Source organism: Xiphophorus hellerii, chromosome 15 (genome assembly GCF_003331165.1).
Source record: "Xiphophorus hellerii strain 12219 chromosome 15, Xiphophorus_hellerii-4.1, whole genome shotgun sequence".
Classification (NCBI taxonomy): domain Eukaryota; kingdom Metazoa; phylum Chordata; class Actinopteri; order Cyprinodontiformes; family Poeciliidae; genus Xiphophorus; species Xiphophorus hellerii.
This window is the reverse complement of record NC_045686.1, coordinates 7,564,752-7,589,235: the sequence shown is the minus strand read 5'-3', so window position 1 is coordinate 7,589,235 and position 24,484 is coordinate 7,564,752. Positions and strand designations below refer to the sequence as shown.

Sequence of the window (24,484 nt, the reverse complement as noted above, 5' to 3'; positions counted from 1 at the left end):
TTAAGACTCTGGAGAATTGATCTACACAAGGAGGAGGTAATTAAGCCATTTCATTCCAGTATTTTGTACCTGTGGCACAACTAAAAACTGTAGGACTGTGGCCCTCGAGGCCTGGAGTTTGAGACCCCTGTTATAGTCTGTCGTCTAGTCCATTTGTGTGCCTTGTTGCTACCTGCGTTGAGCCCTGGATTCCGCTCAGCAGTGCTGCCTCGGTTTTTGGACTGTTTTGGATTTTTGTTTGTAGCTTTGTGCATTAAAACCACCATTTTTACTCCGTACCTGGGTCTACAGCGTCTGCCTCACCTCCACACCCCGCACCTTATGACACCATTCTCTGTTAAAAGCTATGTTTTCTGTCATAGCCGAGCCTTGTCATTGCTACAGTTTTGCTTCTTGGTATGTTCATCTCAACTACAATTAAAACAATCAATTTAAAACATAATCAGTTGGCACTGTAGGACATTACTAATTAGCAACATTATAAGCTGATTATATTTAAACAGCTCACATGGGACACAGTAAAAGAAGTAAGAGGCCCTGACTGGGTTTTAAAAATGCATCAGACATAAGGTTTTAGGTTCATTTCTTGCCAAACAGATCTTACACTATCAACTATTATACAGTTTAAATGGATAATATGTAAACTAGCTAAAACTAGTTTACATATTTCAAAATATATTTCATTACTCCTTCCACTTCTGTATTCAGCCTGAAAGAGCGAATGTATGGGAACCAGACAGCCGAGCAACTGATCTGCCTGTACACACTGCTGTAAACACCAGCACTATTCACAAGGAGCATGCAAAGGTAATACAACTAAATAACACAGAGACCTTAAAAAAGATGGCTATATTTTTCTAAAAGCAACAACTTTGAACCTGAACAGTCGCTGAACTCTAACTCTGACACCAGTGCTGCTCTACTTTTAAGGTATGGGGCTTGTTGTGCTTCCTCATGCTTCGGAAGCAAAAAGCCTGAACCGTAGTCTCCCCCGTTACTCGGTGTCTGTTTGACACTAATGACAATTAACACACATAATACACTTGAAAATAAGTACACAAGTAAATAAGGTAAAACCATTGTCCATTAGAATGGATTAAAATGTTTAGACGCTTAAATAGCACATTTTTATAATGAAAATGTCAGAGAGTACTGCCTACTAGCATAAGATCAAGTTAATGTTAGCCACAAATTTTAAAGATAGTAAAACTCACCTTTGTATCTGTGAATGTATAATGAGGCGTACATCTTAAAACCTTTCTCTAGCTTACTTGTTGGGGCTTTGGATTGAGGAGCATCAAGCTTAATTTGTAGTAGGTAATATCTTGTAAACTACATAATGTTTAAACATTTATTTGATTCTTAAAGAAGCATATTTGCCTAAATTTGACTGTGGATCATTCAGCAATTTTCGCATTTCTAATCAAACATGTACACTTACACTTTTGTTATAATTTTCAGCTACAACCCTGGAAAAGGATTTGTCTGCCACAATAAGGACCAGAGATTTGGCAGGTGCAGGAACTACAAAGTTCGCTTTGGATGCTATTGTCTCTCTGTTGCCTGAGTCTGCTCCTGCAAATGAGCTCCGAGAAGAAATTTAAGTTTTTTGTTTCATTTCCTTTTCCTTTCCTTTAGTTTACAGTGACACATAGACACAAATGTAGTATCTGTTTTGCAGGTGCTTCCTGTTTTCATTGTTATCTTATCTACTTGACTCACTGTGAGAAGGGGAATTATGGGCTATGTATGTCTTTAACAAATTCATACATTGGTTTTTCTTTTACCTGTTGGGAAAGAATAAAAACAATAAATAATTCAAAGCATACACTCGCTTGTTGTTTTCAAATCCAGAATTGAAGCATTTGATGAAGCAAAGTTCAGAACCAAAATCAGAATATGCTCCCTCTGAGTATGGAGGGATCAGGCAAAGGCAATGATGAGGAGACATAAATTATTCTTCTTTGCTCAAACACATGGAATAAAGAATCATCTAGTAGGCTTTCAGGTTCAAGGCATTACATCTTATAATACACTATTTCTCCACAATTTTGGGATTGTAAACTAAAAAGAAATGTTAACGGTTCTTCACCTGATTTTTCTTGGTCAGCCAATTTTTGAACATTCTCCATTACTGTTATTCGTAAAATAAAATTAATTTTATAAACAAAACTTAATTTTACTTTGTGCTCCCTATGTTCAAAAAAATATGCTGTAATATATTTCAGTGCTTTTTCTTTTCTATCCATGCAGTAATGCTTTGGTTAGAAAACATCTAAAAACGGAGTCATCCAAACATGCTTTGTGACCGTAATAGTCTATTTGCTGTGATTGTCCCTAACAGCCACTCATAAGGCTGTGTTGAAGCACAGCTGAAAATTGAACAATCCATAAATTATTTCGTAACAGTGGTCAACAACCCTGCATAACTGGACAGAGAGAAACAAGCTCTCACCAGCAGAGTGGCATTTTTCCCTGTGGCAGTTGAACCCCTGGGATTTTCCACTCATCTTTCTTTTCTGAATAGAAAGAAAAATCACAAAGAAATTATATATGTCACCATTTTAAACAATCAAATTAGATTTCAAATTCAAAAACACCCATATACTTTACAGCAATGCAAGTTTATTAGAATAATTTTTCCTTATTCTTCTAATTAAAATTTCTGATTCATAGTTAACATTTTGTCCCCTTGGTTGTTTTTGTCATTTTATCACGTTACAACTACAGAGTTCATTATTGTTCACCAAGGTTTTTCTTTAATAGACCAACAAAAAGCAACACGTATTTGTGGAGGTAATGCATGGTTTTCAAATTGTTTTACCCCCCACACCCACATTTTTAAACTCCTCATTTAAAAATTACTCCGATACCCATAAATAAGACCCAATGCAAATTTTTAAAAATACACATTAATTTAACGGTGCTATTAAGTTTTTAGATATTCAGCTCTGATGCTAAAGGCACATGCTTCAGTACACTTAAATTCAGTTGATGGGCTTTTTTTTCCCTTTTTAGCTAAACTAAAAAACTGTAACTGAATCAGTTACAGTTACAGCAGGGAAACATTGAAAATATGTAGAGCAGTGTGGCTTGAGAACCAGGGTTGGCAAACACTGCTTTGGCGAACGTGCAGCACAATAAAGACTAAAGAACATACAGAGAGGTCAAGCATAAAGTTATTGTGATGTTAACATTGCAGTTAGGTTATAAAACAACACCCCAAGATTTAATCAGATTTAGAAGGTGAACAATCTGGCAAGTATGAGGATAAAGATAAATAAAGTTGAGACATAGTGGAACTACAGAAGAAAGGGAAAAGACAAACACTAATTTGAAAGAACACAATCCATAGCACAAATGGCAAAATAAATGATCACACAGGAATAAACTAAAATGGCTAAATAACAGTAGACAACAACAAAAAAAAAGGATCAATGCAAAGTTCAAACACAGTTGGATTTGAACAAATTCATTTTCTATCATGTGGAAATTGTACCCAAGGAAAAACCTTGCTTGTAGAAATCTATAAAGTTCTTCTTGATGTTGTATTTATTTAATTGTTTTCATGACGTTGCAGAAGTTAGTCATATTTTTAGGACACTACCTTAAAATTGCATTAACAGATATGTGCTTCTTAGAGCACCGGTGCTCTCTTTTAATGCCAAATCGAGAGCTTTGCAAGCAACTATACAAACCATTTTACCTCCAATGACACTGCTGGGAGTTAAGTTTCCAACTCTGTGCCTTTTTCTCAAATTAAATCAATCAATCTAGTTTATTTGTAGAGCGCATTTCAGCAGCCAGGTGATTCAAGGTGCTTTAAATAATGAAAACAGAATATTACAACATTATAAAGAAAACACTCTACAGCCAACAATTGAACAAACATTACATTTTGATGAGTGCCATCATCAAAATCATACACAAGTTGATCAATGTTTCGTTTATTATGGTTCTAAAGTAATTCTAAACAGGTGGGTCTTTAGTCTTCATTTAAAGGAACTCTGTGTTTCAGCTGTTTTGCAGTTTTCTGGAATTTTGTTCCAGAGTTGAGGTGCTTGGAAGCTGAATGGTTCAAAATGTTTTAATGAACCTATAAAGAGTTTACAAAGCAATATCATCACCAGATAAGAGGATGTTAGATTTTGAATTTAAAAAGATGTAATAAGAAAGTTCACAAAAAAAATCTCGTCTTCGTTATTCTGCGATGAAGGAAATAAATAAGATCTTGATAATAGCAAGTCACCCAAAAAGGAAACAGTTTGATTAAATTGACTTTCAGACAGTGAGAAAACATGGTTTTGTCTTTTTAAAGTGTGTATGTAAATGAGGTTGAACTGTAAGTAAAAATGACTAAGATGTGTCTCCATTGTGCCAAGGTCAAGAAGACACAGCTGAGATGAAAGGAAATTTGACAGGAGTTTCAGGAACAAGCCAGGGCCCCCTAAGGCTCAAGGATTGCATGAAGTGGACACAGCATTCACAGTCAAGTAAATTTCACATTGCCACTGGCTGCGAGATTAACCACCAAGAAAGAAGCGCAAACCTCTTTTAACCTTGACAAAGCTACGCAGCTGTCTATATAGAGGCTTAATGGGACACATAGCCATTAGGCCACATTAACAACAAGTACATTTAGGGGAACAAAGGTCAATTTAACATTTTCAAACCTAAGGCCAGTGTACTGTCAGTCATGTTAGAGGTAGGATCACGCTCTTACACTATTTCTTCACAAGTGGAGTGATGCAATGCACAAAATGGACAGCGTAATGTTTACTCGAACAAATTCCAAAATATATTTTGGAAAACCATAACTCAAACTGGCAGCTAGAGGGTTGAAACCTGGACACAGGTGTTCTAATAGAATATGTATTCCAAAGACACTTCAAGGAATGTTTTGTAAAGGATAAATCAACTGTGACCTGACATGTCTATATCCTAATATAAGCCAAAAGCTTGCTGTTTCCCACAGTCAAGATGAAAACCATAATTCTTTGTAGAAATAAGTTGAGTTCTTATAATCATTTCATACTGTGAAAGAGAACAAAACAAAAGACTGAAAGTCCAAAAACATGGCATATGGTAAAGCATGCAAGCTATATGTTGAGAATATTAGTAATTACACAAAATGATTCCAATAAATATTTAAACAGAAATGAAAGCAAAACATAAACTGATATAGAACTACTAAAGAACATTTAATGTACCATTGAAACTGACCAAAGCTTAACAAAATATGTCAATGTGTCTCCTTCTCTAATATTTAAATTAAAGGTTTACTACTGCGCAAAGTACTAAGCACTTTGTATTGAATTGTTGCTGAAAATGTGCTATATAAATAAAATTACCTAAACATAAAACCTACTGAGTGAGTCAACAATTAAAGATCAATAATGAAAGAAAAAAAAATTAATTTATTTTCAAAGTCTTGGTTAGAGACTTGAATTGGACACTTAGTTGAATTCACACATTTGACAAAGGTTAGTTGTCAGAGCTGATGTGAAAATGATAAGTAAAACATAATGAAAGAGACGTTAGTAGTTGTTGGAGAAAAATAAAAAAAACTTCTTCCACATAAGAATCTCCAGGAAATAATACGTTTTATGTCTTGTCCATTCATATTTGTCAATAAGGCGCAGCAGGACAGGTTTTAGAACTTTCTCAGAAGAATGTTCAACCCCAGAGCTTTGCGTTTAGTTTACACATAGTTTAGCTTTTTTTGCTAAACTATGTGTGTGTAACACAAAGTGTGAGGCTTGCTGCTACAAATAGGCATAATTCCCTACAAACAACCATCTCATTGAGCAAAGAGAACCTCTTCCTTAGTTTCCTTGGAGGTTTTAAGGTAAGACGTGTCTTTCTGAGAGATTTTAAAAACTACCTTCACCTTTCTCTGTTTAAACTTAAAACACAGGCATAACTAGAAAACACTAATGTGGGATGTCTTCGCATTTTTGAATGCAGCACCTAACTGATACTGTTGTTCTCAAAATATGACCAACCAAGTAAGGGATATTAATTTATTTATGGTAATTTATTTTAATAGATCAATTAAAATTTAGATTTTATACTGTACAACCTGAGCATATAAAATTAACTGCTTATGAAGTAAAATAAAAGATTAAGGACTCCCCTCTCTGTTCTAGATAAATCTTACCATTGCAGCACTTTTGTTGTTTGGTATGTACATGTCTGCAAAATGATTACAAATTTCCAATCAAGATAGCGACAATCTATAAAGTAATTTGAGTAACTTTTATTCTTCTAACTGTATTTTGCAGGTTTTGTAGGCTTAAGTCAACAAGGTAAGATAGTCTTGGTGGGCATTTAATGGTTTCTGAGGGTCCTTTATATATCGGAGAGTTTTACAGTTATACTTTTGTCTTCTCTGCTTACCAGAATGCAAAAAGTCTTACTCTGTCCGTAAGTAGCAATACCATTTGGTGCTTTTATTTAAAACATGTTTGCCTTTGTTTATGTTTCTTTCTGAACAGTGTTTTTTTTTCCCTCAGAGGGCTGGACAGAGTGGTTTGACAGAGACAACCCTTCTGGAAGTGGAGACTGGGAGACGCTTTCCTCTCTTCGTAGGGAGAATCCTGGGAAGATCTGCCCTAACCCGAAAAGTATTGAGGCCAAGACTCTGTCTGGGCGTAATGCCGAGGACACTGGTGAAAAGATTTACAAGTAAGTACAGTCTTGCTCAGCCATGAATACCTAATGTTGTTTTGCTATGAACCAACCCATTTTTAGCTGTCTATTTTGCTTTGAGTTATGATGTAAAACCTTGTTAATGACAATTTTCTCTTACCTTTTGTGTCAAACTAATGTTTCTGTTCTATTGTATTCTACAATCCTTAATCTCTTAATTTTGTCAATAAAGAGGAACCTCATAATTTGAAATACTGATAAATGATACATTCACTTCTTTGTGTATTTGTCAGGTATTATTTGCTGTTTATTTCCTGGATTTCATGACTTTAAAATGGGTATACACTTGTTTTTTTTTTCATAGAGGACTGTGTAGCAGTGATTCACTCAGGGTGAATCACTGATTCTGCTTTGAAGATTTAAGTAAATAGGATCACCATAAAGTATTAACATATTCCTCTTTGTGTTTTAACCCTTTTGGTCATCCAACTCAGGTGCAAACCTTTTAAGACCGCTGTGTTACACATTTCATTTTCTTTGTTTTTTTCTTTTTTCTAGATATGACACAATATCCGGATTTGTCTGCAGAATGAAGGATCAGAGGGACCGGAAGTGCCATGATTACAAAGTCCGCTTCAGCTGCTCATTTGATACCTGTGAAAATGGTATCAATTCCATTTTTAACAAAAGGAAAAAAGAAAATGATACACGTATTTACCATTTGGTGTCTTAGTGGCACTTGTTTGCCTATGAAAAGAATGCATAAGTGGTTTTAGTAACATAGCTTTTGAACTCTCTTTCTTTTTTTGTTTCTTTTTTTGCAGTGTGCTGGACCAAGTGGTACAATCGAGACCACCCCAGTGGATCTGGTGACTGGGAGCATCTGAGTGCCCTGAGAAAAGAAAAGCATGGTGGAGACCTTTGTGCCGATCCTGTCTATGTTGAGGCTGTTACTGTTGAAGATGAGATTCCAGCTCTCAAGACAGGACAAAAATTCCATTAGCAAGTTACTTTAAAAAAAAACAAAAAATACGGTTCTTACAAACATGTGCCTGTAAAGTACAATTCTCATGACATTAGCAGTAAGATGCAAATTAAAATAACCTGGGATTTTTAAAAATTTTCTTTAGTAAAATAATAGATATACCTATAAAACAAAAACTATGTATTCAACCTTAATTAGTTTTTTTAATGAGCTCGCTAAGTATATAGTATTTAAATGTGAATCTAATTCTTAAATAAGGAGACTAAATTTAACTACAAATCATTCAGCAAGTTTTCCATTTCTAATCATCATGTACACTTACCATTTTTGTTATCATTTTCAGCTACAGCCCTGGAAAAGGGTTTGTCTGCCGCAATAAGGACCAGAGATTTGACAAATGCAGGAACTACAAAGTTCGCTTTGGATGCAGCTGTCGCTCCGTTGCCTGAGTCTACTCCTGCAAATGATCAGAGGGAAAAAATTGAAGTTTTATTTAAATTTCTTTGCCATTTCTTTATCCTTTTAGTCATTCCCAACGAGATATACACACAAATGAAGTATCTGTTTTGCAGGTGCTCCTTGTTTGTCATTGACATCTAATCTACTTAAAGTACAGTGAGGAAAGAAATTATAGCTTTGTCTGTCTTTAACAAATGTATTAATTGATTTTTTCTTTTACCTGTGGGGAATTAATCAAAAACAATAAATAATTCAAAGCATACATGCTCTTTTTGGTTTCATCTTTCTGCTGTATTCAAATTAAACCTTATTAGATGATTTGGTCAGAGCAAAGTATGACCCTAAAGGATTTACATAATTCAGTTATACTACATTTTTTTTTCTCAGGGTTCAGTTTTTTAGTTAATTAAAAACAAACAAACAAAAAAAAAACATGCATGTAGGTTGTGCTGTATCGCTCAAAAATGAGCACGTCATTTTCACTGACTTTCCCTGAAGATCTTTTGCAAAGTGATTAGAGATGACCTGTGATAAACTCAAATAATTTAACATTCATAGCTTGTCTGTAGTAAGTTTCATAGTTGAAAATGCTAATCAGAGCTCAGACCAAAAATGGAAGCCAAATGAATATTCTGAAAATTTCAAAGACACGATGGACCAAAGCAGAAATCAGGGGAGAAATATGACACAATTTCAATGTCAATGGAAATGCCTAGATTACATGTGCCAAACTCATAGTCTGTAAGCCAAATCCAGCCCACATAACAGATCTACCTTATGTGAATACAACTTCAAGATAACAGATGGGTGATTATATATAATTTTATTTGTAAGATTCAATCAGATTTTATTTGTATGGTACCAAATTAAGTCATTGTCAGAATATGTTAAATAGTATTCTATTTTAAGATGTATTTAATATGAATTTTTATCAATAAATTCTGCTGTACTCAGCCATTTGAGAACATTCATGATCTTGACATGGTCCGAAATTAAACTGAGTTTGACACCCCTGGTCTAGACCTTCAATAGGACTTAATTATCTGACTTGTCAGAAAAGAAAGGAGTTGGTCAGAGAGATGACCAGAGATTCCCTTGTGGAGCAAGGAGAACTATTAAGGTCAGCCATTTCTAATGCATTCCACCCCATCATTCATGGCACAGTTTTTTCCAACCATAGCATCCCACTGAATTTAAACAATATGCTGTTTGGGATTGTCAAAACAGGTGAAACAAAACTGATCTTTTGCACTTCTACAAGTTTTGGCCTAAACTGGCAGCATAATCACAGGCACTCATTACCTGCTCTGCTCATTACCTCACTAACCCTACTGTGAACCATGGGGACTCCATCATTTTCCATTTTTCTTTGGCAGAGACCACGCAGGAGGTGAAATGACAACAGCTAAATAAAGAAATTCCTCAACAACCTGTTTTAGAGAGCTCAACGTGGCAATTGATCCACCAACATTAAAGTTGAGCTCAATTCAAATTAAAAAAATACTTTGTTTATGCCAGAGAAAATTTTACATGTTGTCGTAACTCATACCATTCAAGTACCTTCAGAGAGTTATTGTGAAGGAGGCAGAGCCAGAAATTGTTTATGGGGATGGCCAGGCTGAGACGGTTGATCCAAAGTGACTCTGATCGGTGCCAGAGCCACTTGGGAGCACAACATCCATGTTTTCAAAATAACTCACAAAAGACCAAGAATGTTTACTTAAAGGCCTTGTTATATTAACAAATATAGGAGTGTAATGATATTATCAGTGCTGCCACCACCTATTTTGGAGGGGAACTACATGTTCCAAAGGTTTGCTGTCCTGGTGCTTTATCACCCTACGATGGGAACAACCAATCACTTGACAGGTGTCGGTGCAGGTATAACTGTTACCAAACACATATCCTGTCAATGGACATGTTCTACTGAACTGTTAACCAAGCCAAACAAAGGCCAATCACCAAAGTATTTCATGAAAATATATGCATGCACAAGGACAATAACTTGTCTTATTATTTTTTATCAATCTTACATTTATTTCCAGTTTTATCCTGTATCTATCTGTGATGTGATTGTTGTGAAGCACTTTGGTCAGCTGGAGTTGTTGTAAATATACTGTATAAATAAACTTTGACTTTGAAAATTACCTCTACTATTCGGGAATATCTTTGGAAATTCTTTTAGGCCTATTCAGATCTGGCACCCACCAACGTTGACATAATCAAATACAAATGTGAATGCACTCAGAATGGACTAAAAGCATCTTTTCGCAGACCTTCTTTGGATGTAATCTGGGACACACTTAGTTTTATTAGTTTTGCCAGCTGAACACTATCCCTGCTGGGACACTCTGAAATGCCACAGACAGAGTTGACACGGCTCTCATCAACCAGAAGAGTTATTATTGGACATTTCCCTATTAATAGAAATGAGCATTACTGCTGAAATCGGACTAATTTAAATAAAATGAAGAAACTGTCAGTGTCAATATTCTTAAGATAGGACTTTTTATTTTATTTTACACAGGAGATGGAAGATTTTCTTTACATTTGTCCACATCACCAAAAGTATAGCAGCTTTCTGCCGACTGAATTAATTCAGTTGGCAGAAAGCTGCTATCACAATTGTGATATCGTAAAACATCATAAGTTCTTGCTCTCATGCCGCTTATGCCAGACCATACGCTGTATTAAGACATTTTTTGGGCTAAGTATTCTCCACTTAAATGTGGCACAGATAAAAATATCTGAAACTAATTTAATTAGCACACATAACTTGATTTATTACAGAGATTTGACTATTAAGGACAGGCAAGGAAAATTCACAAAAGTGAAATAAGGAGGTAAGAATTTTTATTGTTTCTTGCATGTATGAACAATATTGCAACAGGTTTAAAAGGACTGGCGTAAATGACTTGACAGTCATGACGTAGATTTCTACTCAAACTCAGCCAAAGGTAACTTGGTGCCAATAAATGCCCTCAGTAATTTAGACTTGGAGGCTCAAGGGTGGCTAAATTACTATCTTGAACTGCAGATTGCCCCAACCCCACAATTCTTTTGTCTGCAGAAGAGTCATCTGTTGACCCAGAGTAGAAAATTGAGCAGTTCATACATATTATTGTGACTATTGCAAACAATCCTGCTTAACTGGACAGAAAGAAACAAGCTCTCAATATAAGAATTGCATTTTCCCCTGTGGCATGTCAAACTACTGTGATTTTCCACTCATCTTTGTTATCTACATATAAAGAGAAAATACAAACATAAAACACAACACCACTTTAAAACATATTGGACCCTATTTGTTTGAAACACCAAAAATTCTATAAAATATTTTTGTATTTGATGGAATGATAGAAGAGAGATAAAGAGGAAATAAAAGGCAACCAATAATTTTCAAAATGCTTAGTTGGGTTCTTAATGTATTATATCGGCCAGTAGGATCCTGATCATGGCATCATAAATATGTACATATGATTATTTTTTAAAAATGTACAATGATGAAGAATTTTTTGTGATCGATTTAGTCATTTTTTCATTGTATATTGCAATTTATTGTTTGGTGATCAAACTGCTCCGGCCAGTGGTATCAGTCAGCTCTTAAGGGCCAATGTCCTGAATGTCCCCTCCAGATCTGAGTGACATGATAAGGAGGTATTCCAGCTATTTGAATCAGCATTTCTTAGAGCAGAGACATATCTTCAACATGCAGGCACTGGCCCTTCAACTCTGAAGTTGACTTTTGGTAACTGTTGCTTACCAAAACTTGATCTTTCTGGTAAATTGAGCCTCTATAACCTGTTTGTACACCCTGTGGGATAAAAGATGCACGCTTTCTTCTGGCAAAACCATTCATCCTTTTTGAAACATCCCACAAGCAAACTGGAAGTGACCAATAAAACGTGTTAGACCTGCAAATCCATTTTCCAGGCTTTGTGTTGTTTTTGTTTACTGGAACGCAAAAATTTGGCTAAGTGATCCAGTTGCATATTTTCAGTTGTTAGATGGAGGCATGGGCGGAGTGTGGGTAATATAAAAATGTGGAGAACACAACAGCTGCATCCTTCTGTTTGAAAGTCCCGAGGTGGGGCTTGTGCTTGTCGAGTAAAATATTTATCTTTGAGACATTACTTTGTAATTTTTTTTATTTTTTATGAAAGCCTTTTAATTTTTCTTTAACAGTCAGAAGAAACCTCATCTGCTGCCATGATAAAAGTGGTAATTTGTAACTTCTTAGGCTGCAATTTTAAATATTTAATGCAAAAATATGCACATTCAATTTAGTACTTTATTTTGTTCTAGATTAGTCTTGCAGTTCTGGCTGGAGTGATCTGTGGTAAGTTCATCCCACTAACGAAAACATTCTGTTTTGTCAGGTTGACTAATTGGAGACCATGGCATAATTTTGATTCTTTTTTTTTTCATAGGATCATGGACTCAAGAAACTGAACACAGTGAGACTCTTCTACTTAAGTTGAAGTTAGTCGATGTGAATGACCTTGCATTATATACTATAATGTACAGTTAATCCCAAAGGTACTCATATCTTTCGCAGATTAAGGCTTAAAATCATTCACATAAAAAATCTTTACTTCGCATCAAAGAAGTCAAAGCCTTTTTTTAATTGCTGAAAAGCTTTTTTGCTTGCTTCCACTGGTATCTTTAGACATTCACATATTGAGATGTGCTCCATGTCTTTGAAGTTGGAGGGCCCCCTTTGCCCATCCTCCTAATCTTTAGCTCCCTGCACAAATTCTTTATCGTATTCAAGTCTGACAGGAGCACGCTGAAATTATTTCTTACAGTCAGAAGAAACATGTGGATAAAATTAAAAGATATCTAGAAACCAAAACCTGCCAGGAATAGTAATAATTCTGAGCTGTACTGTATTTTTACACAGTAAATTAACGGTAAAAGGATAGCATGTGAATTTCTGTCAAGTCTGAAATGTCTTTTCAGTTTGATTTGTTAGTACGTTTTCAGCTTGTGGTTATTTCTTGAAGTTAAATTATTCGGTAGCATTTTTTTTTCTTAAATATACTAAAATTCTAATTTGTCAATTTCTTTCAAGAGAAGAACATATAATAGCAGGAGAAGGTTTTGTGTGAAATAACAGTTTGTTCCTTTTTTTGTCCCTTAGACCCCTCATCTCCAATTTTCCCAAGTGAGTTCCTAATTTCTAATCATCTTGAAATCTAAAACACACGTTTATGGTATTTATAATACAGTAGTTCAATTTAACTCCTACATAGACAGTACCTCTACATAGTTAGATTACTTTTTTTCTTTAAAAAACAAGTACATTTTTATTATGCTAATTAAAATGTTTTTCTTTTTTTCCATTTGACTAATAAAAATCCTGTCAGATGAACCAGATTAGACTTTATTTGTTGTTGTTTTTTTAAAACATTTTTAAAACAAGATAAATATGTTATTTTTGTCATTCAGATTGACCAATACATTTATTTTTGAAATAATATTCTCTGTTGCTAAAATACATATTTTTTCCCTGTTTCTGTCTCATAGTCAGTGATCCAATTGTATCAGGTCAGATTTTAATTTGAGCTCATTTTGACATTTAGACATATTCAGTGGATTATTTATTTTAGATATAGAGACTGACACTCTGCTTTCTTTTTAAAATCTATTTAGGATTGCAGTGCCATCATCCCACCAACCTTCGTAAGAAGACCCCACTTTTGTTTTCTTAGAAGAACTATCAGTTTCACCTGGACTTATATTTTAGTGATTTAGTGACACTTTTGTAAGCTACAAATCCATCTGCAAAGTTAATTTAATGTTCTTATTTGTTTATTTATTTTCAGAGTGCTGGACCCAATGGTTTGAGATTGATAATCCCTCAAGAAATGGAGACAGGGAAAATCTTGTCAAACTTCGCCGAAGGTATCCTGGAAAGATCTGCCCGGACCCATTAGATATTGAAGCTAGGACACTGTCTGGTCTAACTCCAGAAGAAGCAGGAGACATAATTAAAATGTAAGTTTCACAAAAAAAATTTCATGGAAGTGAATTGAATATAGTAACCCTTAGTAGTTAACCCTTGCTTAAATGATGAGCTTTGTCACTTATTTTTTCTATTTTTGTGACACACGTCCCGTACAAATCAACTGAAAAACAAACAATTCTGTTAGAGAAAGCATCACGTCAAATAAAAGCAGTGTAATCTGCTTTCCTAAGTGCATATGCACACATTTAAATTAGAATTTGCTAAACCACCTTTTGATTCATTTTCATTAATCTAATATAATTACTGAAACTTATTGTTAAAGCTTCAAAACATTTCCCATGTCTAGAAGCTAGTCACATGTTTTGCTCAAATGTGGCTTTGGCCCGTTATTCCACACAAATCCTGAGGGTATTGTGATATAACAATACCCTCAGCTTTTCTTTAAACTCTGAACTTTAGCTCTTTCCATCAATTTTTATTGGATTCAGTTCTCTGACTCTGAAATTCATTTGGTTTCCTTGGCTTAGATAAATTGTCTTGGTTTTAAAAAAGAGACCTTTACTTCAAGTTCTCCTCTGGAATGTCCTGGGTAAATTTCTCCATTAATACTTATGTCATATGAACTTACTAATTTCAAGTCAATTTGGAGACATGAGTTGTATCTTGTATCTTTAATTGGACAACTCTTTCAATTAAATCGGTAAAGCTAATATAGGATTTAATGCTATCCTTTCCACTTCTGTACTATGGCCTGAACTGAAACATTAAAAAATGTAGAAGTATGTCTGTAAATCAATCCTACTAAGGTTTTCATAATAAGGTTGCAAAGCTCTTGAGAGAGCTGTTTTCTTCTATCTATTTTTGTGTGAAACTTTGGTAATTGAGAATCTTCTCAGGCCACCAGCAGATACTCAAAAAGCAGCAGACATTAACTTGCACTGATAGGCGGTTGCTTTCTAAGTGCTAACAAACCTTTTGTGATTTTCTTGACTTTATATGTTCTTTTATTTGTTATTTGTATTTATGTTATTTGTATTCGTGTCTCAAATACTTATTTCTTGTGTCATTCCACTTTATTACAAATAATCTATGAGCAAATTTGTGTTGGGTTTTATGTTTGTCTGAATTACTTTTGAGTTTTTAATCAATATGTTAACTGTAAATATATTCACAAAGAGAGTTTTCTGTGTGCAGTGTCTAATGGCACTACATATGTAAAACATATATTAATAGAGGCCTTTAGGGAGAATATTTCTGAGAAAGTCTTTCAATGAGAGTGAAAGAAAAAGGTAAAGAGTGTCTGAATGTGCTTAAGGACAGTTGAAGGTATAGGTCGCTGCAATTGAAGGCTGTACTAAATGTAGCTGAAGCTTTATATTTAGAGGTAACAAAGCCAAATATGTGAAGCTGTGTGAGCTGTTTATACTTTTGAGTCCTTTTACAATTCAACTTTCAGATTCTCCCCAGGTAATGTGCACTGATCTGCAACATGAGCATGTTTGAAATAAAATCATCCTTTACTCAGAAAAGTGTGTGTGTCTGAGAGTTTTTGCACTGAGGCATTTGTGCCTCTGTGCACACAAAGGTGACAAATCCCAGTAAATACACTCTTTGCATACTCCATACTTATTGTTCCTGCTGTACATTGCAACATTTTTATGTGTCTTTCATACGCTTTTTTCCCCTTTTGCATTACTAACATAATTTATTTTTCTTCGCTTTCAACTTTTCCTTCCAGCAGTTGCCTCGGTGAATCATGTGTCTCCATTTAGTCCTATCCTCTGTCTCCACTAAACTTACTCCAACTGACTTCATGTAATCTTTCACCAAATCCACAAATCTCCTTTTCGGTCTTCCTCTCAGCTTCCTGACCTGTGGCTCCAACCTCAGGATCCTTCTACAGATATAATCATTGTCTCTCCTCTGAACATGTTTGAACCATTTCAGCCTGGCTTCTCTAACTTTATCCCCAAAACATCTAACATGAAATGTCTCTCTGATGTAATTATTCCTGATCCTTCGTCACTCCCAAAGAGAACCACATGTTGACCTCTGGAAGCTCTAGTTTTGTCTCTAAACCATAAAACGTTGCTGCTCTCACCACTGCCTTGTACACCTTTCATTTGCACTAATTAGTGATGTTTCTACACTAACTGTTAAGTTTCTTTTATGTGTCTTTTTTTTTTACAGAAGTGACACAAACAGAGGATTCATCTGCAGAAAGAGAGACCAACCTGACAGAGAGTGTGAGGATTATAACGTTCGCTTCAGCTGCCCTCTTCCTTACTGTGGTGACATAGGTAACGAAAAGTAAATGTTACGCTGTTCAGAAAAATAGACTTTTTTTTATTTTTTTACAAAACTTTCAATTAGAATAGGGTATGTATTTTTAATTTCTTTGTCCACTGCAGTGTGTTGGACCAAGTGGTATGATAGAGATGACCCCTCTGTAACCAGTGACTGGGAGAGTCTGGAGAATCTGCAAAGCGAAAACCCAGGAGAAATTTGCAAGGAGCCTTTGTATATCAAGACTGTTACCACCGACACCTTGAGCCCGGCTATCTACACAGGGGAGAAATTCTTTGTGTAAGTTTCCTTTGAAAATAAACGTTCAAACAGAACATCCTCCTTCCACCATTAACAGTAGACAGTAGACTTATAGGGGATGCAGCCTTTTTTGTTTGTATTTTGCATGATCCAAAGAATAAATTAAGTACCACAAGCAAAACACAACCCATTAAAGACAGTTGACATGTGAATAACTATGACTAGTAAATTTTGACTGAATTCTCTGAAAAATGCTATTCATGAACAATTTTGTGTATATTTAAAATGTCAACAGTACAAACGTTTGCAAAGCTAGAATCTAATACTCCTATACCTACTAAGTTTTTATCCTTTGTAGGTTTAAGAGACACTTTGGAACCAGTCTATGATGTTACTAGCTAAATCTTAAATAGAGCCCCTAGCGCAGCTAACACTGTAAATATATCCCCAGACCATCTCTGGCACATCAAGAGCACACAGGACATACAGGTTTTAGATTTTTTTATCAAGGTGTTTAGTGAGTTCTCTTCAGGTTCTCCTGCTTCCACCCACAGTTAAAAACCTGACTGTTAATTAATCATGTCATGTCAAAATTGGTCTTTATATAGAAACTTGCAATAATTACTTTTCAAAATTGGACAAATGTTTTCAAGTACTGAGCTAGGTTTTTCGGAACATCCCTATCTTGACAGAAAGCATTGTTGGCTCCATTTCTAAGTCATCTTGTGCCATTCTCACTTTCTCCGAACTGTTTTTTTTCCAGCTGCAGTCCAAAAACAGGTTTTGTTTGCCGTCAAAAGGACAAAATGTCTAGCACCTGCAGGGACTACAAAGTTCGGTTTGGATGTCCTTGCGGAAACTGAGTCACGTCTCTACCAACATGAGAAGGCAAAGGGAAACAGAAATTAAAAGAAAGAAAACATCTCTGTTTGTATCAAAGAAAAAGAACTGAACTTTTGTTGATGAGTAATTTTGAACTTAAGCAGAATATTTTCCAGTTCTCTCTGACAAAAAAATGTGAAAAAAGGCCCTTGTCTGCCATGTTGTCTTTCCCCAAGCTATTTCTGGTCTAATGGTGTGGGAATATAGTCTAACTGCAAATAAAATACAAAAGCAAACCCTGGTTTATGTGCAGGTTTCTGTAGTTCACTTACACCAGGATTAAAGTAGAGATGCACTAAAAGATCAATAGGACAATTTTAAAAATTATCTTTAAAATGGTAAGTGATTCTCTGGTGATAACTAAAAATTTGTCTCATAAGTGACAGCACTGTGAAACAAGACTTCTGTGGAATTTGGAGGAAACACAAAAAGTGAAAGGAACATCTAGAAGGGAAAGTGTATTGTTTCTGTTTATATCCATTTAGTAGTTACATTTCTATCTACTTGTGGGCACGTGACGGGAGCATGGCAAGCGATAAAACATGCTCCCTCTACCCATCTGTATGCGGTTGCCAGAAAATTGCACTCACTTTCTATTTAGTGGCTAAACTTCTAAGTTGGGGGCAGTAACTCTTCTTCAGTTCAAATGCAGTGACAGCCAGCTCGGGATTTGGCCTAACAGAAAAAAATAGAATGTGGTGTTAATTCAAAGCACAGAGGAAGAAGATAGCAGATGGAAGAGAACGAAGAAGAAGATATGGAAAAGGAAAGTTTGTTCATTTTTCCTTCCTTTTTCTTACATCTTTTTCTGCTTTGCTCTCCTCCGCCTCTCCCTCTTCTTCTACTGTTTGGCCAAGTCCATCGCTGGCTGTCACCCGATTTCAGCTGAAAATTTGACCAATCAGGTCAATCAGAAGAGTTATCGCCCCCAACTGACAAATACACCCACTAAACAGACAGTGAGTGTAATTATAAAGCGAGAACATACAAATAGGTGGAGGGAGAGTGTTTTACCACTTGCTCTGTCTGCAAATAAATAGAAATTCAGCCACAATTAGAGCTTTGTACTCTGTCAATAAATGCATGTGGTGTTATGATTGATTAATAAGCTTTTAGAGTTTAGCAGGAGTGTGATGCCATACAGAAACCTTTCCGTTAATATTGTTTGCTCTCAACTTGGGAAACTTCTGATAAAATCTGGAATCCATTAATGTAATACATACTTTAACAGCAAACCTTTAAAATCTAGCAGTCACTGTTCAATCTTAAACAAGAAGGGAGATGACAGTCGATAACAGAACAGTGAATATTATAATAAAATCCATTCAAAATAACATACTATGCATGTACAGTATACATTTGTATACATACACATTTATACACAATATACATATGTGTATATTCTTCAGCCTAATGGTCAAAGCTGATTTCATTCTCACAGTGAACAAGTAGTGTTTTTAAAAGATATGTGTAAACTTTTATAGAAAGAAATCTGCTAGAATTTCTTCAGCATACTGACCCCAATAAGCACATCTAGAGTATGAGCAGCATAATTAAAGTTGTCTTTTCTTCCCCAGTTAAATTTATTTCCATTTAGAGCATAATATAGTTTGCTTTCAGAGTAGGGCCAGTGTAATAATAACCTTCCTCTCTGCTCTCCAGCTTAAATAACACCGCTGCTATGGTTCAAGCGAAATTGCTCCTGGCGTGCGGCTACACTCACATATGAGCTTGCAAACCCAGAATGCACTCACACAGTCTCACACAAGTGCACATAAACAGGGAGGAGGGCTGGGAAATACAAGATGATTCCTGCTACCTGAGCGGCTTCAACATTTCCTCGGGAGATGAGTTGCAGCGATAGGTGCCGAGCAGAAACTCTGCGGCGCATTGCACAGAATGTGAAATGAGCAGAGACAACTTTTTCCTGCTTTCTGCTCTTGGAAAAGCGTGTGTTCTTTGGGTAGCTTGCCAGGCTTGCATTGCATCAACTGTTCTGCATTTGGTGCCATTTAGATTTCAGTATCCATGCCCGTCTTTCAGTAAGGCTTTTGCAGAAGAAAGGAAGTATGAAGAGACGGTTAAGGGGGAGGTAGAGTGGGTGCAATCTGCCGATCGCCCACACCCCACCTCCCTTCACCTCAACCAACCTATATCTACGCCTTTACGATAAAACTGAAGAGGCAGATTCTGCCAGTGTGTGGTGAAATAAAATGAAATACACAAAACTGAAGAGCAATAGAAGTGTCGAAGCCTCAGAGCATTATGGCATTCTATTCTCTTCCATTAATCTCCCAATATTCCATGTCTGTGAAGACCTATTTATAGACCAGGACATGATTAAGTGGTTAAGCACTGTGCCACAAAGGGAACCAAGCTCATTTTCTCTTTTACTTCCTCTCTCGGTTTCTTTTTCTCTACCTACATCTCCTTCTCTCTGCCTATTCCTTCATGACTTCAAACACTCTTTTGTATTCTCCATTTTCTCTTTATCCCCTTGTATTCGTAAGCATAAACTACTTTTTTTTCTCCACGCCCAAGCTTACTTATTAGCTGTCAGTGAAAGTCTGTCTCAAAGGGTAGGGATAAGTCTTTAAATTCAATTTTTCCCCATTAGACAGCTAGACAAAGGGATTAGCAGAAGTGCTAATTGTGACGAGGCTATACAGCATGAATGACAACCTTGACTTAGGAAGATGAAGCTTCAGTCCACCATATTTTCATCACTCCGTCAAGCTGGATCAAGACTGAAAGGTGCCCAACGAGTTGGGTACAGAGTAGGAGAATATCCGCAGAGGGAAACCTGCGTGCAAGGTGTCCTTGAGTGGAAGTAGAGCACAGCACAGGGATAAATTGTTAAGCTCATTTTAATGTGCAGAGACATGATTAATGGAGGAGTGGAGTGAAGAGGAGAAAAAGGAAGAGAAAAGAGGAATGACCTCAGCCAGCTCAAGATCGTCCTCTTTAATTTTTTTTTCCTACTCACACCACTGAGGGCATGCATGAGATCAGGTCTCTTCTTTAAGATTCCACACCCTGGCTCTACCAGCTGATCCACCTCCTGTTTTTTTTTCCCCGTTAGTCTGTTTTTGTTCTTTCTCTTTTTTTGTCGAGGCTTATATGGCAGCATATTTCTGCAGAGTGGATCTGGCGCAGGGTTTAATGTAAATACAGAGGACTTCCATAACAAGTATTTGTCTATTTAAAGCACTTAAAGGATTTGTGTGAGAAAGAGGAAAAACACACTCAAAATGTGAAGAAACTGATTTTCTTAGACAGACAGGTCAGGGATAAGGTTGTAGAGAAACTTAAAGCAGCAATAGCCCTAGTTTTGAACATTTGAAAGATCAGTGTTCATCTCTGAAGTTGAGAAGAGTACAGGGCAACTGCAAGGAACGAGACAAAGGACAATACTTCAGATTCTGCAAAACAACTGAAATTTGGTTGAAGTTTCATCTTCCACCAGGACCAGTCCTCATAAATACAAATTCACAGCAAACTTTTCATATTTGGAATATCGAATTGAAAACCCCTTCTACCATTTTCTTCCATTTATATAATTTTGCATGGCTCCATATGTTTTAATCCATAGCTATTTGCAACCACATAACTACTGCACTATTTAAACATTCCTTTTTATCAGTCCAACACATTTTGGTGCACCTCTTGGCAGCTGGTAAAAACCCTCTCTGCTGCAGCAGCCAGTACATGTTCCTTGAGCTATTTTTAATAAATCCCTAACCTGGTACTTTTGATCATTCTTAAATCCATGCGTCAAACATGCTTTTAATCGAAAGACACAAATTTAGCGTTTTTATGATGTTGTAAATTTGATTCACGGTGGATTATGTGCAAAACGAATGCTTTTCCTTCCATCATTGAGCAGTGGAAAACCAACTTTAAATCCCTCTTACCAGAGCGATAAGAGCCTAAAAAGCTATTAGAGCATGACTCCTGAGAGATGAACAAGACAAAAGATGTGATGCCTTTACGTTTATGGAAGGTGGGAACACTACCAGGCTATTTTCACTCCAACGCATCATATTAGTTGTGCCAGCTACTGCCTTTCAGCTGCTCCTGTTCTCTACCTCTTGGGCACATTTTGTTTCTTGTCACACTAGCTGATCCCTCGATTAAAAACATTGAATGCCGAGAGGGTGTTATCCTTGTTCTGAGTTTTTGATCCTCAAGGTCTGGGCTGGGTGCTGGGCCCAGTCGTCCCTTGCTGAAACAGTTGATCCCTGGATCTTTGTGGAAATGATTGCACAACTGGAATGGGTTCTTAAACATGCCAAGTGGGCTTACCTTGCCTAAAACCTCGTGGAGAAAAACAATTTCAGATCCAGATATCAAATGACTGGAAGGCACTGTTCAACCAGTGTTCTCTACTGACTACTAGAAACACAGCAGTCTCAGTTGAATTTGGCACAGTTTATAAATGTTGCCTCAGTTCACAACAAATGTCAAATTTAAATCTATAAACTCCAAGTTAGCCAAGATTCAGCTCAAATATATTCAAGAAATTCAATGCAATACAAACAATAGCTTTGCTAGGAATAAATAGAAACCAAATCAATCAAAATGATATATAGCCAGCCGGACAGACAGACAAGATGTACACAGCATATAGTGGCAATCTGTATAAAGTTTACTTTTCAAGCAAGGCCACCACTGGAATGACAGCAATCTCACATCATGAGCAAGCAAGTGGAGACAGTGGAGAGTAACCACTCAATTTTAACAAGAAGAAACCTCTAGCAAGGCAGGTTCAATATGGGAAACTTTCTGCTAACTAATTGGGTTGTCTTTTCTTTAAAAAAACAAACATAACAAATGAGTTAATAATAAGCATCAGGAGATTTTATCAATAAAGCTGTAGACAAATGTATTTGTTCTCCATTCACATTGTCCGTCTCAATCGCTCCAATTACACTGACTTAAGAAAAAAGTTTATTTGAGGCATTCTTGCAACAAAATGCAAAGCCAAGCGAGTTTCTCTGTTATTCTCCAGTTTGTTTCTCTGCAGGAAAGCCTTTGGCACTCACCAGTCCAATGGGGAAAGTCACTTTTTGCAAGCATTGCCAAGATTTCGACTTGAAGGCCAAACCATGAAGGCAGACAGATGCATCTGTCCACAGTCTCTCTGTTCTTCTCTTGGAAATCTTTCTCTCTTCCCCTCTCTCACCCTCTCTCTCTCTGTCTGTCTGTCTCTCTCTCTCTCTCTCATATACACACGTACACATGCAAACACAAACACGCACTGGGGGTTGCTTCCTCATCGTTCACACAGAGAAATGCCCTGTAAGGACATCCTTATCCAGCAAACCAGACTCAGCTGGATGCTCTGCAATAACAACTCCAGCCGTCCACCATCCAATCAACTGGGCTTACTGCTGTGTGGGTGTGTGTGGGTGTGTAGGCGTGTGCGTGTGGGGGTGTGTGTGCATGATGTCTTTTTCTAAGACCTGTAGCCACAAGGCGCATGGAGTATTTATTTCCCCAACAAAAACAGAGACATGAACAAGTCATACAAAATGAATATTGAAAAGGAAAATACAATTTATTATAGCTTATTTGTGGTCCGTCGGGTTGCGGGTTCTGATAGGAGAATCCCAGCATCTCATTCAAAAAGAAATTCTTCTGTTGAATTTGGAATGCATATGCTGAGAGTTATAAATAGAACGAAAACTAATGTGAAAATTTTCTGCGTAGTGACGATTGACTGTGGCGGATTATGTTGCTGGAAAAGTTGAAAACGTTTCATTGGATGTTTGACTTTACTGTCTGGCAAAATGGGTCAGTTTTTCAGTCCATTAAAAGTTTTAATTATTGTGAACTCAATTTGAAACTTAAACTACTTTTTCATGCACTCATTTTTAATTTAATAATTTTTGTAATTCACTTGAATTAATCATGTTCTCATATGCAAAACATTTAAAGTGCTGTATAAAGCACTTTAAATGCTTTATACATTTGAAGTGCTTAAATGTATAAAGCACTTTATGCATTATGTATACATACATATACATTATGTCTAAATTATAAAGTTAGAGACTATAAAGTTTTGTCTCTATAAAGATATAGAGACAAAACTTTATGAACGTGAAATAGATTCTGAAATCTATATGTAATTGGTAATTATGTTACCTGACAATATAAGTATTGGTTTTGATTTTTCAACATTGAATGTCAGTCCTACTTATTCTTGTATTAGTTAGAGTAAAAATACCTAACTAGACTGGATAATATATACATTTAAAGAGTAAATGTTTGGAAAATGTTTGCGGCTGCATGACAGTGTGGACAATTCAGCTCTGGGCCAAATATAGGTGAGCAGTTAATCAAAACCTGTAAATGGATCTGAGTCAGGGTCTTTTTGTCTCCCTCCCCCCCAACTGCCTGCTCCAGTGTGAGTTAGCGTTATGCTAAGTAGCATATGTTTCTTTTAGACTTTCATCACATTGGTTGAAACCAATAACAAAAGTATATGAATAGCCCATAAATCCCAGTATGTTGATGAGGTATGAGTCTCCCCCAACACCCAAAACAGTTTAGATTTACTCTCTAAACTAGCTGAATTCAAACGCAAACGTTTACCATTTTAAAGTATTCAAAATTGTTATTTAAACGCATGGCATGGCTTCTTCATGGCTTCAACTGGTATATTTTATAAAAACAAACCAAAAAAAATCACTATTTTCTTAGAATTTTTTTTTTCTTTTTTCCTCCATTTATACTCTGGTGACCTATTTCCAGTTTTCCTATGATACATCACATGCTTATTATTCCTAAAATCACAGTAAATGTTGAGACAAATGTCTCTAAAAATAAAGAAAAACAAAATAAGCATAATATAAACATTTGATTTCTCTTTGCAAGTGTCCCACTAATTCTACACAGTCTGTAATGTATTTGTGATAGCCTGTCAGTAGGCTTAGGAACAACAGATTCAATTTTATCATATTCCTCACTTTTATGATATATGAGTG

The 24,484-nt window shown here is 36.1% G+C and overlaps 2 protein-coding genes across 2 annotated transcripts; both read left to right on the top strand.

Moving 5' to 3' along the window:
* The first annotated feature begins 5,075 nt into the window (after positions 1-5,075).
* LOC116734595 (cartilage intermediate layer protein 2-like) lies at positions 5,076-8,357 on the top strand. Its single transcript, XM_032586084.1, has 4 exons — positions 5,076-5,085; positions 6,516-6,687; positions 7,210-7,316; positions 7,476-8,357. The coding sequence occupies exons 1-4, from the start codon at positions 5,076-5,078 to the stop codon at positions 7,652-7,654; spliced, it is 468 nt and encodes a 155-aa protein (XP_032441975.1). The 3' UTR covers positions 7,655-8,357.
* Positions 8,358-9,939: 1,582 nt separating this feature from the next.
* LOC116734594 (cartilage intermediate layer protein 2-like) lies at positions 9,940-16,750 on the top strand. Its single transcript, XM_032586083.1, has 4 exons — positions 9,940-9,976; positions 13,924-14,095; positions 16,257-16,366; positions 16,478-16,750. The coding sequence occupies exons 1-4, from the start codon at positions 9,940-9,942 to the stop codon at positions 16,654-16,656; spliced, it is 498 nt and encodes a 165-aa protein (XP_032441974.1). The 3' UTR covers positions 16,657-16,750.
* The last annotated feature ends 7,734 nt before the right edge of the window (positions 16,751-24,484 follow it).

Excerpts from the sequence above, each read along its gene's own strand:
- LOC116734595 (XM_032586084.1), top strand. Across the intron at positions 6,688-7,209 it reads ACTGGTGAAAAGATTTACAA|ATATGACACAATATCCGGAT; the intron begins GTAAGTACAGTC and ends TCTTTTTTCTAG. Across the intron at positions 7,317-7,475 it reads ATTTGATACCTGTGAAAATG|TGTGCTGGACCAAGTGGTAC; the intron begins GTATCAATTCCA and ends CTTTTTTTGCAG.
- LOC116734594 (XM_032586083.1), top strand. The coding sequence starts at position 9,940 with ATGGGAACAACCAATCACTTGACAGGTGTCGGTGCAG. Across the intron at positions 9,977-13,923 it reads CTTGACAGGTGTCGGTGCAG|AGTGCTGGACCCAATGGTTT; the intron begins GTATAACTGTTA and ends ATTTATTTTCAG. Across the intron at positions 14,096-16,256 it reads GCAGGAGACATAATTAAAAT|AAGTGACACAAACAGAGGAT; the intron begins GTAAGTTTCACA and ends TTTTTTTTACAG.